This window comes from Phocoena sinus, chromosome X (assembly GCF_008692025.1).
Source record: "Phocoena sinus isolate mPhoSin1 chromosome X, mPhoSin1.pri, whole genome shotgun sequence".
NCBI lineage: Eukaryota > Metazoa > Chordata > Mammalia > Artiodactyla > Phocoenidae > Phocoena > Phocoena sinus.
This window is the reverse complement of record NC_045784.1, coordinates 47,699,729-47,716,718: the sequence shown is the minus strand read 5'-3', so window position 1 is coordinate 47,716,718 and position 16,990 is coordinate 47,699,729. Positions and strand designations below refer to the sequence as shown.

Genomic DNA, 16,990 nt, shown 5'->3' with positions numbered 1-16,990 from the left:
CTTTACTGGGAATTTTTTTCTCTCTACTTTACAGATAATGTAACTAAGACTTAGAGAGAAGTGACTTGCCCAAGGCCACCCAACTAGGAAGGGACTCCCATGCCTAGGCTCTTTCCTTGCAACCTATGTGTCCAGTCTGGACTGTGTCTTCTCCACCTATTGCCTTGAGTCCCTAGCAGTAAAGCTTCGGGAGTAATAACGGAAGGGAGCTGGGCCACACCCCTTGTGGGTCCTCCACACATACATCTGAAACCTTTTCCTTCCTAGTTCAACGACCGCCTCCTTTACTGTGTGCCCAGGCTGCGGCTCCTTGGCCAGAAGTTTAGCGTGCGGGCACGCATCGATGTAGATGGCATGGAGGTGAGCGCCAGGAGGTGGGAAATGGGGACCTGGAGTGGGGCCTTGGTGCTGGGAGGAACAAAGACATTCTGACTTTGACCCCAAGTGTGTGCATATGTGCAGAGGGCGAGGGCCCTGTAGAGCTCAGTAGGCCTCACCAAGCCCCTTTCTGTCTCCATTCAGCTAAAGGAAAGCTCCAACCTCAATCTGCCTCGGACCTTCCTGGTGTCAGGAAAGCAGCGGTCCCTGGAGCTCCAGGCCAGGTACTTGCCCTTGCCTGTATCTTCCCTCCAGCCCCCTCTTCCCTTCAGATATGCTGAGGCACTCTAGGCCTAGTGCCAGGGCAGAGGCTACCTCCCTAGAGGAGAGATTGTTCCAGAGAAAGGGTGGGTACCTTCCCCAAAGATGCTTGCTCTTCTGATGGGTTTTGTTAGAGGAGAGGGAAGAATGAGATAGTAAACCAAACATAAATAACAACAGCACAAATAGTTTATTGTAGATTCAGAGATTTAAGAGAAATAACAACCAAATGCAATGCTTGGTCCATGATAGGAGTCTGGTTTGAGAAAAACAGCCCTAAAAGACATTTGCAAGACAACAGGGAAAACCCTAACTGTGAACTGGGCATCAGCTATCAGGGAATTATTGCTAACTTTCTCAGGTGTGATAATGGTATAGGAGGATATAGGAGAATGGCCTTGTTTTTTGTTTTTGTTTTTCCTTGCGGTACGCGGGCCTCTCACTGCTGTGGCCTCTCCCGTTGCGGAGCACAGGCTCCGGATGCGCAGGCTCAGCGGCCATGGCTCACGGGCCTAGCCGCTCCGCAGCATGTGGGATCTTCCCGGACCGGGGCACGAACCCATGTCCCCTGCATCGGCAGGCGGACTCACAACCACCGCACCACCAGGGAAGCCTCAGGGCCTTGTTTTTTGGTGATGCATGATGATGATTTAGTATCATGATATCTGTAACTTATTTTTAAATGATTTATCAACCAAAAAATATATACATATACACACATATCTACGTATATAAATATATATTAATATATACATATATATGAAATAAATATAGCAAAATATTTTTAAAATTTGCATCTATATAGTGGGTATATATTTAATGTACTTGTGTTATCCTATCTACTTTTCTGTATGCCTGAAACTTTTCATAATAAGAAAATTTTAAATAATAACAAATTTTAAAATAATGCCTAGCTATTTAACAAAGGGGCCTTCATATCCATTCTCTACTTGAATGATAATAATAATAGTTCACATTTAATGAAGACTTGCTCTTATGCCAGGCACAGTTTTTGTTTTGTTTTGTTTTAATTTTTATTTATTTATGTCTGTGTTGGGTCTTCGTTGCAGTGCACGAGCTTCTCATTGCTGTGGCTTCTCTTGTTGCAGAGCACGGGCTCTAGGTGTATGGGCTCCAGTAGTTGTGGCACACGGGCTCAGTAGTTGTGGCTCACAGGCTCTAGAGAGCAGGCTCAGTAGTTGTGGCGCACGGGCTTAGTTGCTCCGCGGCATGTGGGATCTTCCCGGACCAGGGCTCGAACCTGTGTCCTCTGCATTGGCAGGCGGATTCTTAACCACTGTGCCACCAGGGAAGTCCCTGCCAGGCACAGTTTTAAGTTGATTTTAACTTAAACATTTTAAGTTTAAATTGACTAGTCAGATTCTTAAAACAATCCTTGAAGTAGCCACTGTTACCATCAACCTCACTTTACAGATGAGGAAACTGAGGCACAGAAGAGTTATGCACCTTGCCCAAGATCCCACAGCTAAAAAGAAGCAGAGCAGGAATTGGAGCTCATGCTGCCTTCTGAGGGCCCAGGTGACAGGGTATCGAGGCCATGGTCAGGGCCAGCGAGTGGATGCATATGGGTAGATGATCTGCTTCTGACAGGCTGCAAGGAATTAAGAAATGAGAGTCAGAACCCTCATTGCTGGAACTGTGTGGAGGCAGGAGAGAGAGATGAATGTGGGCTAGAGGGTGTCGTCCTGGAAGATGAGAGAAGGGAGTTAGGTTTGATGCTCTGAGAGACTGAGAGAGCATCTCAGAGGCCTGTGGCCAGGAAAGTGAGAACAAAGGTGACAACGGGCACTTCCAGGGGAGGGCAGGTGTGGGGCCTAGTCAGGCCTCAGCAGAGCCTAAGTGATAAGTCACGTGGCTGGGATGAGTCGTCTGCTGGGAGGCTGGGAAGGAGGGGGCTGCAGAGGGATGCTGGGCCCAGAAGGGTGCACCGAGCAGTGTAGGGTTTCCTCCTAGTGGCAAAGGGAAGGCATGGAGCATTTACTTTGCGGTTGCTTTTACTGCCCTTTAAAATGTTGTTTTTAATGAAAAATTTCAAATATCCAGAAAAGTAGTAATACAACAAATACCCATGTGCCCACCATTTAGACAACTGATTCTCAACTTTGGTGACACAGGAATCAGCTGAGGAGCTTTTAAAAAATACTGATGTCTGGGACCCACCCCTGGAGACTTTGGTTTAATATGTCTGGGGTATAGCCTGAACATGGGGAGTTTTAAAAGCTCCCCAGATGATTTTAATGTGTGCACCAGGGTTTAGAACCACTGACTTAGGAATCAGTATATATTTTTGCCTTCCTTCCCCAACTCTCTGGTCTGCCCTGCAGTCTCCAAGGCCTCCACCCTGGTGCAGGCCCATCAACTGCTCACTAGGAGTAGGACCAGCTTCATGGCTGACTCCTGCCTGGCCTCTTCTAATTTTTAGTTGCTCCGTGGCATGTGGGAGCCTGCCTTCTTTTTTTAAAAATCCAAACAAATTTAATAAGTACCATATCTAATGACTTTATCAATATCACCAGATATATGGTTGATATAAAAATTAATTGTATTTCTACATACTAGCAACAATTAGAAAATAAAACTAGAAAAATAATGTTCTTTACAATCATATCAAAAGTATCAAATACCTAGAAACAAATTTAATGAAATAGTTTCAAGACCTGTACCCTGAAAGCCGTAAAATTTTGCTGAGAGACATTTAAAAGGAACTAAATAAATGAGAGATTTATCGTTTCATGTACTGAAATATTCAATATTGCTAGGACTATGATGATCTCAAATTGATCTACAGCTTCAGTTCCAATCAAAATCTCAGTAGATTTTTTTGTGTGTAAAAGTTGACATACTGATTCTAAATATATACGGAAATGCAACGAACCTAGCACAGCCGGACCAATCTTGATGACAAAGTTTGAAGATTTACATTACCAGATTTCAAGACTTAGCAGAAAACTACTAAAAAGTGTTTTATGGCAGAAGGATATAAATTAGACAGACTGAACAGTCCAAAAATAGATGCATACATATATGGACACTTAAAGACAAAAGCAGTAAATACAGTTCATGAGGGAAATTATGTAGAGAAATTAGATATCTCTATGGAACAATATGAAGCAGCCATATAAACTTTGATGGATAATAACATACTATTTAAAGCTTAAACAAAAAGCAACTCACACTGATTGAGCACCTAGTTTATCAAGGATTGTGCTGGGAACTTTACAGATCACCTCAGCCCCATTTTCCTTCTGTCACGGCACTGATCCCCCTGTATTGTCCCTGTCTCCCCCTCTAGACCGTGAGCTCCTTCCCTGATGGCAGGGTCCTCTCTGAGGCCCAAGTTCCTAGCACAGGGTCTGGAGAGTATTAATAACTGTTGAATAAATAAACTCAGATAGGTTATATGACTTGCCTAAGGTCACAAGTGATAAGTGAAGGAGAAGAGGGTCAAACGCACGTCTTTCCAACTCCAAAACACCTGCTCTTTACCACTACAATTGCTTTTGGTTGGCCTGCCTAACCCAACATCTTTCTTTCCCCCTGCCCCCACCACCTTCCCTACCCAAGGACTGAGGAGGAGAAGAAAGACTGGGTCCAGGTAACATCCAAGAAGGCTTTGTGGTAGGGGGCTGGAAGAGTATTAACAGGTCTTCAAGGGGGTGGTGGGCTCTCCCCTAAAATTCACATCTCACCAGAATGGGCCTGGACACCTGCCTTCCAATAAACTTTACCATCCCCATTTTACAGATAAGCAAACTGAGGTCCAGAGGTTAAGCAGAAACTAACCAATTCTTCCTTTAGAAAGCTGGCTCCTCTGAGGGTGTAACCCCAGTGAGTTAAGCCCTGTAAAACCTTAATCCCAGATAGTAATAGCCAGGAAGGCCTTTTGTGGTTTTTCAGCCCCTGATCCCCCTCCCCCACTTCACAAATATAAGAACTGAGACCTGGATTTGGGAAGGGACTTGCCCAAGGTCATACACCTAGCAAGGGGTAGAGCTGGGCCTAGAACCTAACTTTTCTGACTCCAAGCTAGGTTATAGGAAGGTTGAGGTAAGGGTGGAAATGGGTGAGTTTTGAGGTGTTCTGACCTCTTCTTACACCTCCTCCCAGGCCATCAACTCTACCCTCCTGAAGCATGAACAGACGCTGGAGACCTTCAAACTGTTGAACTCCACAAACAGGGAAGATGAACACACACCCCCCAACTCTCCGGTAAGAGTCCCCACCCCCTCCTCCTGCACCGGGACCCCCTCCGGGCCTCCAGGTGCCCACCTTACCTTGTGATGCTCCTCTCCCCTTCCCAGAGGGTAAAGACCAGAGAGGCAGTGCATGACCTCAGAAGCACAGTCTTCTTTTGGTAGAGCCACAGAGAAATCATTGGGCAAACAATGCTCAGAAAGTAGACATGACTGGTCGTCAGTCGCACAGTGAGGTAGAGCAGAGCCAGGACTCAAAGGCAGGTCTTCTGAATGTATCTGCTGCCTCCCAGTGATGATCCAAGCCTTGGGGCAGGGGCAGGGGCAGGGGCAAGGGCTGGATGGACTGGACTGGGGAGTAGCTGTCTCTGACCTGAGCCCTGGCCCTCTCTCCAGAATGTGGATCTTGGGAAGCGGGCACCTACGCCCATCCGGGAAAAGGAAGTCACCATGTGCATGCGCTGCCAGGAGCCCTTCAATTCCATCACCAAACGCAGGCACCACTGCAAGGCCTGCGGGCATGTGAGTGCTGGGAGGCAGGGGCAGAGCTAGGGAGGAGACAGGCTGGCAGCCCAAAGGCCCACTTCTAAATGGGCACTCTCTAAGTGGGGGGAGGCTGTGAGTCTGCTGTGGGAGTTGGTACACTGAAGGGGAAGGCCCGTTGGAATCAGGCTGTTCTTACCCACTTGCCACCCCAGGTGGTTTGTGGGAAGTGCTCTGAGTTCCGGGCCCGCCTTGTCTATGACAACAACCGCTCCAACCGTGTGTGCACTGACTGCTACGTGGCCTTGCATGGGGTGCCCGGGAGCAGCCCAGCCTGCAGCCAGCATACACCCCAGCGCCGGAGGTCCATCCTGGAGGTAAGAGCCAAGCCCCCCAACTAACCCACCCACACTGACCACATGGGCCCCAGCCACCCACGCAGTGGTGGCTGAGGCCTGGGCATCTCTGAAATCGTAGTACCGTGTGTATCCACTGAACAAGTGACCCAGGCTTGGAGTGAGTAAAATGAGTATGAGTGAATGAAAGAGTAATTTTTATTTAAGTGCTTTATTCTTCACAGTAACTTACCTATCAATGCTATTCCTATTCCTGTTTTACAAATGAGGAAACTGAGGCCCTGGGAGGTTATTTGCCCATGTTACACAGTGAGTGGCAGCTTTCTTATTACAAAGCAGGATATATGCACTGAAGAAAGTTAGACAATATAAACAAAAATACCATATTCCTTTGACCCAGAGATTACCACCATTAATGCTTATGCTTCCTATCTTTCTAGATGCACGCACATACACACACTTTTGCTTTTTAAATTGAGGTATTTATTTTATTTAACACTTAAAGAAAGCCAACTCTGTGCCAGGCACTCTTCTAAGCGCTTTGTATGTATTAATTCATTTAATCCTTACAACAGCCCTATATGCTCTCCTTCCAAGTCAATATATTTCCATCTAGGGCTGGGATTCTCGGACTGACTGCCTTACCCACCCACCCAACCCCTTAACCACAACGCTAGGTTGCTTCTCGCTGAGTGCAGGGAATGCATGTGATGAAAGATGAAAAAAAAAGATGAAGTGTAAATGCATAAATGACTTGAGGAATAAATGGACTGATGGAAGAATGCCTGACTGGCATTTAGGTGCCCCCACTGAGAGCTACACACCCCTCCCAGCAACTCTTAGAGGCAGCAGCCATGGCCCAAATCTGGCAGACAAGCCTGGCTTTGAATCTCGACTCTGACTGAGTGACAAGGGGCAAATCACTCCTATCACCTGAGCTTCAGCATCCTCCTCTGAGACATGGAAATAGCAATGCCTATGCTGAGGGGGTGTTGAAGCCAAGAGGAGCCAGGCTAGGCCTCCTATCAACATTGATGCCCCCCATGTCTCTGGCCACAGAAACAGGCCTCAGTGGCTGCGGAGAACAGCGTCATCTGCAGCTTCCTGCACTACATGGAGAAGGGCGGGAAAGGCTGGCACAAAGCCTGGTTTGTGGTCCCTGAGAACGAACCCTTGGTGCTGTACATCTACGGAGCCCCTCAGGTGTGCATCCTACTCCTTTGGGTCCTTTCAGCCACCTGGCAAAACCAGGCTGCCCTCCTTTCACCTGAGTCCTTCACCTCTCCTTGACCTTGGAGGATAGGGTGAACCTAAGGAGAAATCAGAAGCCCCCACCCTTGTGAGACAAAGACTGGCTAGAGACAAGGAGTGGCTGTGGGTCAACTTATGCAGAGAAAAGTTGGTGACTTGTGGGAGGGCTAGCTTCTTGGAGGAAGCTGTAGTGGAGACAAGGCACTGCTTAATCCAATTTGGAGTGGGGAAGATGCAGATGGGGGGCAACAGCCCAAAGGCTGGAAAACATTATATGCTAAAGAAACTAGCCCACCTGGTTTGGGGTGTGGAAGGAAAGAGGTATTTGAACCAGCCTGCGTTCTAGCCCCAGTTCAGACATTTTCCTGTTGCTCAGTGAAGCCACGTAAGGTTCTTGAGCAAGGGAAGAAAAAGTGGGGTTTAGCAGATACAAAACCAGTGAGAAGCCCAACCCCTAGGTGACCCCTGGCTTTGTCCCTGTTCCCCAGGATGTGAAAGCCCAGCGCAGCCTGCCCCTCATTGGCTTTGAGGTGGGGCCTCCTGAGGCTGGGGAACGGCCTGACAGACGGCATGTCTTCAAGATCACCCAGAGCCACCTGAGCTGGTACTTCAGTCCTGAGACAGAGGAGCTGCAGCGGCGCTGGATGGCTGTGCTCGGCCGGGCAGGCCGTGGGGACACGTTCTGCCCAGGGCCCACACTGTCTGAGGACAGAGAGATGGAGGAGGCACCAGTGGCAGCTTCAGGAGCCATGGCGGAACCCTCCGAAGCCCCCCAGACCCGAGACAAGACCTAGAGGGTTTGTGGGTAACTGGGGCCCCCTGCCCCACACTCTAGCTGCCCATGTCCAATTGAGGGCCCCAGCCCGCTCTCTCCCAGCTCAGTCAATACTTGAACTCCCATCATGGGCACTTTCAATCCTGAATGCTGGGTCTTGGGTTTTTTAATTCATCTTTTCACAAAACCTGGGCTTTTAAAACAAATATTCCTACAGTGATGTTAATTTTTTTTAAACCCTGTCCTCCAGGGAGGGTGGGAGCTGTTGCTAGACCTGCCTGAATTAGGCCATTTCCCCCCAACCCCTCAATACCCTACAGATCCTGCCTCCACCCAATTCCCCCCAAAGCACCAGAGGCAGGAGATCTGGATTCAAGTGCCAGCTCTGCCACTGACCCCATGGTCCTGGCCCACCCCTGCCCCCTCAACCAGTGTCTTCACATGTATGATGCTACATGGGGTGGTGACCTCCTGCCTCTCCCACGGCTTACAGCTTCTACCTGGCCCCAGGCTACCCAGTATTTTATCGTCCAGACCCATGGCAGGGCCACGGGGCAGGACAGGGGAACAGGGGGGAGGACAATGAATACTCTTTGTTTTGTTTTTTAAAGAAAAATACAGTTTATTTCAGGCTTACGGAAACGTTCAGAGCGCTGCTGTGCTCCATTCGTCCGTTTGTTTGTCCAAAGTACCAGGCTGCTGGGGTGGGCCCAGAAACTGCTCCCTTGCTGAGCTCTGAAGCTCAGCTCCCAGAAGGCTGATTCCAAGACTACTCACAGGTCAAGCCACAAATTAAACAATAAGGTATTATTTATTGAGGTCTTAAGCCTCATCCCTGGACTTCAATGGGATGAGGAGTTTGAAAAGAGGTTGAAGGAGACAGAAAACAAAGCCCCAGGTCCCCCGAGCTCACTGCCTAGACAAGGTCTTAGACATCCTGAAGGAGCCCAGGGCTGGACACTGGGCTGCAGGAAGGAAGCATTCCTGGGAGATTCCAGTTTCTGGGCAGGGGCATACAGCTGCTCTGTGTGGGGGCAGGGGGAAGCGAGGGAGAGGTACCACAGCTACTTCTGTTCACATCATCAACTAACCTCTCTTCCATGAGCAAGCTCATCTTAACATTCCTTACCCAGCGGGAATACTGGTTCTCCTGTTGGTCCTCTCCCTTCACACATCCACCTGCCTACTACCAGCCAGCGTTTAGCTTTTCCTCTAGTCACGCCCATACCCACTCATCCCTCCCTCTTCACACTGACTGCACCCAAGTGGCACTTTGCTGGGAAACCAGGCCTCATCACTCAGACCACCCCAAGACCAAAGACCCTTGGGCTCTTCTTCCCTGGAAGGAGCTGGACAGGGGAATGGGAGAGGGTGGAGATGGGGTAACCAGTCCAGAGGTCCATGACCCTCCAAAAAACCCCTACAAACAAGCCCCAAACAACTAGCAAACAAGGACCCAGACTATTTCCAGCCCCACTCATTTCTTTCTCCGGACAATGGTCCAGCCATCCTCCACTATCTCCTCTTCCTTAATAGTCTGGGAGTCTGGACCAGGCTGGGGGCAGACCCCATGTGTAGCTGCCCCATCATTCGTAGCTGCGACCTGGAGGAGAAATACAAGAGAGAGCTAAATACAACACCTCCCAACTGTGGCCAATGGAGACCCAGGCTCTCCCAGCTTTGCCAGGACTGGCTGTGTGACCTTAGGAAAGTTTCCTGCCCTCTCTGGATAATACAACCACCACCACCATCACCACCACCCCCATCACTTCCCTGTGAAACTAGCTGATCTTCCAGAAGACTGAAAATATCTGCATCTCCACACCCAAGAGGCACCCCCTTCACCTCCATCTCCTCCACGCTGTTTGCATCATCATCCTCATCAGTCTCTCTGGCTGTCGTCAGTGCGGTGGCTCTGACCTTGCACTTTCTTTGGGTGATGAGAGAGGCCATCTCCTTCAGAGCAGCCCTATCACCCCTCTGGAAGTGGTGGAACATGGTCTGTAGCTGCTGGCTCACCTACCAAGAAAACATTCAACCAGCTTGGATTTTCTAGAGAACCAATACAACCAGCCCGTGTTTGCAGCAAGAGTGGGGAGGGGTCTGGAATTTTCCAGAAGAGAATGGGGCTCTTTCCTCTCCAAGGAGTTCACTAATGAAGCAACCACATATGAAGGGCTCAGTAAGGGTCTGAAGCATGGAAGGAGGGCCTCCTAGCAGGGAAGGCACTAGAACTGGGTTTGAAAGATGGAAGATGTAAAAAGGGAAGGCAATCCCAGCGGGGGCAGTAATGTTAACCAGAGCAGGGGTGGAAATGTACCTGGCCTGATGTGTCCTTGAGATGGGGTGACGAACAGACCTAGCTGAGAATGATGTATAGAGAGAAATAGAAGAGGCAAGATTTGAAAAGCCTGGGAAGACTAGACTCAGGCAATAGGGAGTCATAGAACGTTCTTGCACAGGACTCAAGAAAAGAATGGTTACAGCCAAGAGTATTGGTCTAAAACAGACAGCTAGGGAGAAGAAAGGCTGCAGGCAGGGAGACAGCAGTTGTATCCACGATATGCTCACCTGGGGCAGACTCCCATCCTCCACAACCGTATCAAACTCGTTTGTCATTAGCTCCCCGAGGAAGTCCTCCACCTCATCTAGCTCCAAGTCAGCTGAGTAGGAAAGGATAGGGTCCTCTGATCAAAGACCAGCCAACTTCATCACCCATGCCCACTACCCTTCAATACCTACTTAGTGGATCCACATCTGGTTGGTGGGTAAAGGTTCAGTGAGCCTTTTATTTGCTAAAGTGCTCTACTTTCCAGGTTTTAACATGATTTTTAAAAAGAAAAAACCAAACACTAAATAAAATACCTAATTTCGAATCTCCTGCATTCTACTAAGCCCTCTATTCCTGCAGCATTCCATCCACACTTGCCGTCTTTCATCTGGCCTATTTTAACCGGCCTCCTCTCTGTGTGACCTTGAGCATGTGACTTACTCATCTCCAAGCCTCAGTTTTCTCATCTGCAAAGTGATGTTAATAGTAACCTCCTTGAAGGTCTGTTATGAGAAGTCACCCAAACAATGCCTAGCACAGGGGAGACCCATAATCCATGTTCACTTCCATCACTCAAGGGCTGAAGTTTTTGAAATGTAGAGACTCTTTCCAGCTGTGGTTCCACCGACACAGGAGGCCATAGACCAATGGCATAGGTAAGAAGAAATGGATGTAAGTACTTGCCACAATGAAATCATCACAGCCTTGACCTAACATCCTATCGTGTTACTTTGGCTAAGACTCTTGGCTTCAGTTACCTTATAGGCCCATGCTCTACTTTTTCTGAATTAGAGAATAACTCAAGAAAGTCTTCCACAAAGCTCCTTGCTCTCTCTTCCCTCTGGGAGAGCTCATTCACCCCCTTGGCTTTCCCTAACACTCTAATATCCCCCAAATCTGTCTCCAACCCAGACTACTCTCCACCTGTTTCACAGGTGGCTCAGACCCTCCATATCCAAAGCCAGATTCATCATCTTACCCTGCAAACCTACTTCTCATTCCCCAGCGTTCTTCTATACCATGAAAGGCACCTAAGCCACCCAGCGACTCAAACCTGAAACCTGCCCCCCTTCCCCTCCCCCTCTACAGCCAAACAATTTCCTTAGGGCCACGCCTTCTTTTCCATGACTACTGCCAGTGCCCTAGTTCAGGCCTCATCATTTTCTAGTCAGAAACAGCTTCCTCATCAGTCTTTCCCTCTCCAGTCCATGCTCCACAGTGACTACTTTCTAGCCAGAAAACCCCATCGTTTTAGATCCTGCTCATGAATTTTTAATCACCTACTGCAGTGTTTCATGTTCGGCTTCTGAGAAATAACTGTCCTGCTGGGTTTTAAGGGAAGCTATTCACAGAAAACTAATGGGAACCAAAGGTAAACAGCTTTCTTTTTGGTGATTCTTAACCTTATCCAAGCCTTTAATATGTTAATGATTACTGTGACTCTTAAGTAAGAAACTGAAGAAAAGAGCTTTTCTTATATCATTTGACTGGAGAAGGTTTTTCTTCGCTGAACATCTAACAGAACTAGTCTTCCAACGCATGCATTTTGGCAAACACTAGCTTAAAGGACAAAAATCAAAGGCCCATAAGACCTTCCATGTCTCACCCCTTTCCAGGGTCCTCTCCAACCCCCATTCTCCACCACTTCTCCCTTCCACACACCCACAAGCGCACACACACCGTTACTCTAACACTGAGCTCCCCACCACTTTCCAAATATAACACATAATCTCCTCATACCACAGGACTTATTTTTGAGTGCTGCTCTCTCTGCCTCCCCCACCTAGTTAACTCCTTCTCATCCCTTAAGATTCAGCCCAATCACCACCACCCCCTAACGATCTCCAAAAGACGCCTCCTTCCCAGTCTCACATTACCCAAGCACCGAGCTCCTCTTCACTAGAACACCTATCACCCTATGTGTAAACGCCTATTTACTTACCTGGATCCCTCACTAGATGGTAAAGTTCCTTGAGAGAAAGGACACTGCCTACTGTCATCTTCAAGACTAAAAAACTATATGAAAAATTCTGTAAAAATCATACTTTGCAAAAGACTCCCTGCAGGGCCCCTTATTCTTAACGACCCTCAACACACACCAAAGATGTAGATCTCTGCTGTCCAAAAAGTCAAATGTGGTTACTGAGCACTTAAAGTGTGGCTAGGCCAAAAACATGAGGTGTGCTAAAACTGAAAAATACCCACCAGATTTTGAAAACGTAATGCTAAAAAAATGTAAAACATCTCATTAATAATGTTTTATACTGACTACATGTCGAAGTATTTTGGATATGTTGAGTTGAATAATATTAATTTCATCTGCTTCTTTTTACTTTATTAAAGTGGCTGCTGAAAAATGTTTAATTACGTGATGCGACTAGCATTGTATTTCTATTGGACTGCGCTGGTGGATACTTTTATATCCATTTTACAAATTATGAAACTGAGTCTCAGGGGAGTAAAGCCTGATACCCTGAGTCAATGGCACGGCCCGTAAGGCATTCGAACTCAGGATTCTGACTCCAAAGCCTGCATTCATTCCACCTCGCCCTCAGGTACCAACCGACAATTACTCAAGAGGAAGTGCCGACTCACTAGGATCGGCCTCCTCCTTCCCACGCCCCACAGAGACACGTCCTAGCGCCTCACATTCACTCACCATTGCGGAAGAAGTACTCCTCCACTGCACCCCCCAGCCACTCAGCCTTCTCCTGGCTGTGCACACCCCCGAAGCCGTTCTCCACAGCGATCTGCGAACACAGGCCCAAGCCCACCACGTCAGCCCGGGAGCCGGCCTACGGGAGCGCAGGAGGCCGCTGCTTACACCGCCCAACCAAGCCTCCGGCGGCTCGCCGGACCAACTCCTGTTGTGCCCCGGTCGTTAACCTTTGTCCCAGCCGCGGCCCCGCTCACCTGCAAGGCGGGCCAGGCCTCCAGCGCCGCGCGGACAGCAACCCCGAAGAGCGCTCGCAAATCTTCAGCAGCGCCCGCCATCATCCGGCCGCGGAGCGTGTGACGTCCAGGCGGGCCAATACCAGCGCAGCACCGCCCAGGCAGAAGGAGTCGGAAGCCGAGCCTGAGAACGCAGATTCGCCTTTCCGCAGACCTGGCAGCAAGACTAGAGCAATAGAAAAGTCTGTCGAGCAATCGATGACACCACTGCAGTCACTCACATGTAATAAATCTAAGGAAGCCAGGAGGGGAGGGCGGCTGAGGCCATGAGTTCCGGACCCATGGGTACTGCGCAGAAAAGATGTGGGGAACTTATTAAAGATGCACGTTTCAGGCCCTAGGACAGAAGCAACCTCACGTAGCATTGCCTAAAAATCTGCATTTAATAATGCATCCTAACATCTTATAGAACACTCCACCCAATAACAGCAGAATACACATTTTTCTGAAGTGCACGTGGAGTATTTTCCAGGACAGACTATATGTTAAGTCTAAAGCAGGCCTCAATAGATTTAAAAGGATTGAAATCATACAAAGTACGTTCTCTGACCACAATGGAGTGAAATTAGAAGTCAATAACGGAAAGACATTTATGAAATTCACAAATATGTGGATATTAACACACTTCTAAATAACAAATGGGTCAAAGAAAAAAAATCAAAAGAGAAATAAGACATCTTGAAATGACTTGAAAGCTAAAGCACAGCACACCAAAATTTATGAGGTGCAGCCAAAGCAATGCTTAAATGGAATTTTATAGCTGTAAACGTCCCTATTAAAAAAGAAGAAAGATCTTAAATGAATAACCTGAACTTCCCCCTCAGGAAACTAGAAAAAGAAGAACAGAGTAATCCCAAAGCAAGCAGAAGGAAGGAAATAATAAAAATTGGAGAGGAAATAAATGTAACAGAAAATAGAAAAACAACAGAGAAAATCAGTAAAACCAAAACTCAGTCTTTTTAAGAAAGATCAACAAAATTGACAAACTTTTTGCTACATTAACTAAGTAAAAAATAGAGAAGATTCAAATTACTGAAATGAGGAATGAAAGAGGTGACATCACTACCAACTAGTCAAAAAAGCCCATATATTGCATGGTATCGTTTATATGAAATGTACAGAACAAGCAAATCTATGGAGACAGAAAATAGATTAATGGTTGCCTAAGGATAAAGGAAGGGGGAAAATGTGGCCTGACTCCTAATGAGTATAGGGTTTCTTTTAGGGGCAATGAAAATGTTCTAAAATTAGATGTGGTGACATCTGCTGTTAGGGCCTGAGTTGTGTCCCGCCCCCAACCCCCATTCATACGTTGAAGCCCTAAGCCCCAGAATGTGGTTGTATTTGGAGGCAGAGCCTTTAAAGAGGTAATTAAGGTAAAATGAGGCCATGTGGGTGCACCCTAGTCCAATATGATTGGTGTCCTTATAAGAAGAGGAGATTATGGCCCAGCGGTTAGGACTCAGTGCTTCCACTGCAGGGGACACAGGGGGTTCAATCCCTGGTCAGGGAACTAAGATGCCACAAGACACATGGTGTGGCCAAAAAAAAAAGAGATTAGGACAGAGAAACCAGACGCATGCACAGAGAGATGACCATGTGAACACACATCTGCAAGACGAGGAAAAAGGCCTCAGAAGAAACCAAACCTGCCAACACCTTGATCTCAAACTTCTAGCTTCTAGAGCTTTGAGAAAATAAAGTTTTGTTGTTAAAGCCACCAGTCTGTAGTATTTTGTTATGGCAGCCCTAGCAAACTAATATAGTTTCACAACTCTGAAAATATACTAAAAACCATTTAATTGTACATTTTAAATGGGTGAAGCTTATGGTATATAAATAATATCTCAATAAAGCTGTTTTTAGAAAAGTATTATAGGTGATTCCCTCTCACAGCAAAGGTTGCAAACTTTGGACAAGTCCATGTTAACAAACAGTACTGATACTTCTGTGTCTGGCCCTGTGCTTAGTGCTGCTGGGTCATGGGGTTTGGTCAGATGCTCAAGGAGCTTACAGTCTGGCATGCAAGATTTTCCAAGGACCAGAGAGTATGATCAGTGCTCAGGGTGAATGCAGATTTTTGAAAGGCCTGAGGCAGATAGAATTTTGCAAGCTGTTTTTAAGAAAAACAGTACAAATTTAGGGATGAAAGTGAGTATTGCTTTAGATTTATAAAAGAAATTTTTAAATTTACAAATTCCAATTTTAAAAAAAAACTGACAAATGCCACAAACATCCTCAAAACTAGAGAAATAAAATATTTTTGTTAATTGCCTGACTAATCTCTCTACTAATTTTTCCTTTTTTTTATTGGTTGCAAACACTTTGATATCCTCCTGTAAGTAAATGACAATTATTTTATAATAACATTTTCAAGAGAGAATAAAAAGAATTCGATTGAATTCAATTCCATTCGGTTGATCAAAATATTTTGTTATTGGTAGTTTAGAAAAATTTCAACTTCACAGCTTGTTATTAGTAACACAAAATTTAAGATTGTTGTTAAATTTGGGAAAACTTCTATTTAGTTTCGTTTACATGTGAGCTGTAAAATTTCATGGCATTTTGACTGTTCTGTGCAGTGACAAATCTTAAGTACTTCTCAAATTGACAATGCTCAACACCCAGGGACTTGGAAGTGGTCTGTGTAAGTGTGAAGTGCGGAGGCTTAAACTTTATTAGTTCTATGATAAATCCATCTCTGTGCAATGCTAGAGGAGAAAGGATCACAGGAGCCCATGGGAGTCCAGCAGAGGGTGTTCCTGATACAGCCTTGGGGATTATGGCAAGCCTCTGAGAGATAATGCCTCAGACTTAAAGTTTGAGAGGAATTTTGCCAGGTGATGGGGAGTTTGTGTAGATGAGCGTGAGGGTGTGTTTCTAAAGAAAGAAAGAGCCTTTCGTGCTGAGGAAACAATCTATACAAAGAAACAGAAGCAGGGAACAACATGGTGTGTGATGATAATCATGAGCATTCCCAGATTGATAATCTCAGGAGGCATAAACTCCTACGGGGCTCTAGAGACTCATTCCTGCAGACTCAGCAATTTAAATTGAGTTCAAAGAAGCCCAGACGAAGAAACTGAGATTAAGCACTTGCGTGTGAGTTCCCAGGGCCTCAAAGTTACGTACGTGGAGAGAGTAGGTAAGATTCCGGTTACCAGTTGCAGTGTGTGTGTCTTGAGTTTTCCCACACCACCAAGCAATTCTTCAATATCAGCTGGGTGTCCTACAATTCAACTCAGTTCTTATACTATCTACCTGGAGATAGTGTCAGATTCCACAGGTTAAGGGCTCAGTCACACAAGACTGCCCCCACCACAGACGCCAATCACCAAGTCCAGGTTGTCACCTGTGCTTCTGACCCACAGGCCCACAGGTCAGAGTTCCAACGCCCCCCCGCCACTAGAGTGGCTCACAGAGCTCAAAGAAACATTTTACTTACTAGATTATCAGTTTATTATAAAAGGATATAACTCAGGAACAGCCAGATGGAAGAGATTCATAGGACAAGCCATGTGGGAAGGGTCAAGGGGCTTCCAAGCTCTCTGAGCATGCCACTCTCCTGGCATCTCTGCGTGTTCATCAACTCTGAAGCTCTCAGAATCTGTTCTTTTGGGGGTTTATGGAGGCTTCGGTACAGAGGCACGATTGATTAGATTATTGGTCATTAGTGATTGAACTCAAACTCCAGCACCTCTCCCCTCCTAGAGGTGGAGGGGAGGGACTGAAAGTGCCAAACCTCTAATCCCCGTGGTTGGCGCCACAG

At 46.8% G+C, this 16,990-nt stretch overlaps 2 protein-coding genes across 6 annotated transcripts in view; one reads left to right on the top strand and one right to left on the bottom strand.

The window, feature by feature from the left end:
* FGD1 (FYVE, RhoGEF and PH domain containing 1) overlaps window positions 1-8,366 on the top strand; it is a 36,384-nt gene extending 28,018 nt beyond the window's left edge. Inside the window, exons 11-18 of the mRNA XM_032619915.1 lie at window positions 268-360; window positions 523-602; window positions 4,225-4,255; window positions 4,768-4,869; window positions 5,250-5,375; window positions 5,552-5,713; window positions 6,752-6,895; window positions 7,432-8,366. Coding sequence (XP_032475806.1) covers window positions 268-360; window positions 523-602; window positions 4,225-4,255; window positions 4,768-4,869; window positions 5,250-5,375; window positions 5,552-5,713; window positions 6,752-6,895; window positions 7,432-7,737 — 1,044 coding nt within the window. The 3' untranslated portion in view covers window positions 7,738-8,366. The remainder of the gene's footprint in view (window positions 1-267; window positions 361-522; window positions 603-4,224; window positions 4,256-4,767; window positions 4,870-5,249; window positions 5,376-5,551; window positions 5,714-6,751; window positions 6,896-7,431) is intronic.
* Window positions 8,320-13,292, bottom strand: TSR2 (TSR2 ribosome maturation factor). Of its 5 annotated transcripts, XM_032619919.1 has the most exons (5): window positions 13,183-13,292; window positions 12,929-13,019; window positions 10,290-10,381; window positions 9,564-9,737; window positions 8,320-9,321 (listed from the first exon to the last, which is right to left on the bottom strand). In XM_032619919.1, the coding sequence occupies exons 1-5, from the start codon at window positions 13,264-13,266 to the stop codon at window positions 9,196-9,198; spliced, it is 567 nt and encodes a 188-aa protein (XP_032475810.1). In that variant the 5' UTR covers window positions 13,267-13,292; the 3' UTR covers window positions 8,320-9,195. The 5 variants fall into 5 exon arrangements, with proteins under 5 accessions (XP_032475810.1, XP_032475809.1, XP_032475812.1 ...); XM_032619918.1 differs by having other exon boundaries at window positions 8,511-9,737; XM_032619921.1 differs by lacking the exon at window positions 12,929-13,019 and having other exon boundaries at window positions 8,511-9,321; window positions 13,183-13,279.
* Between the last annotated feature and the right edge of the window lie 3,698 nt (window positions 13,293-16,990).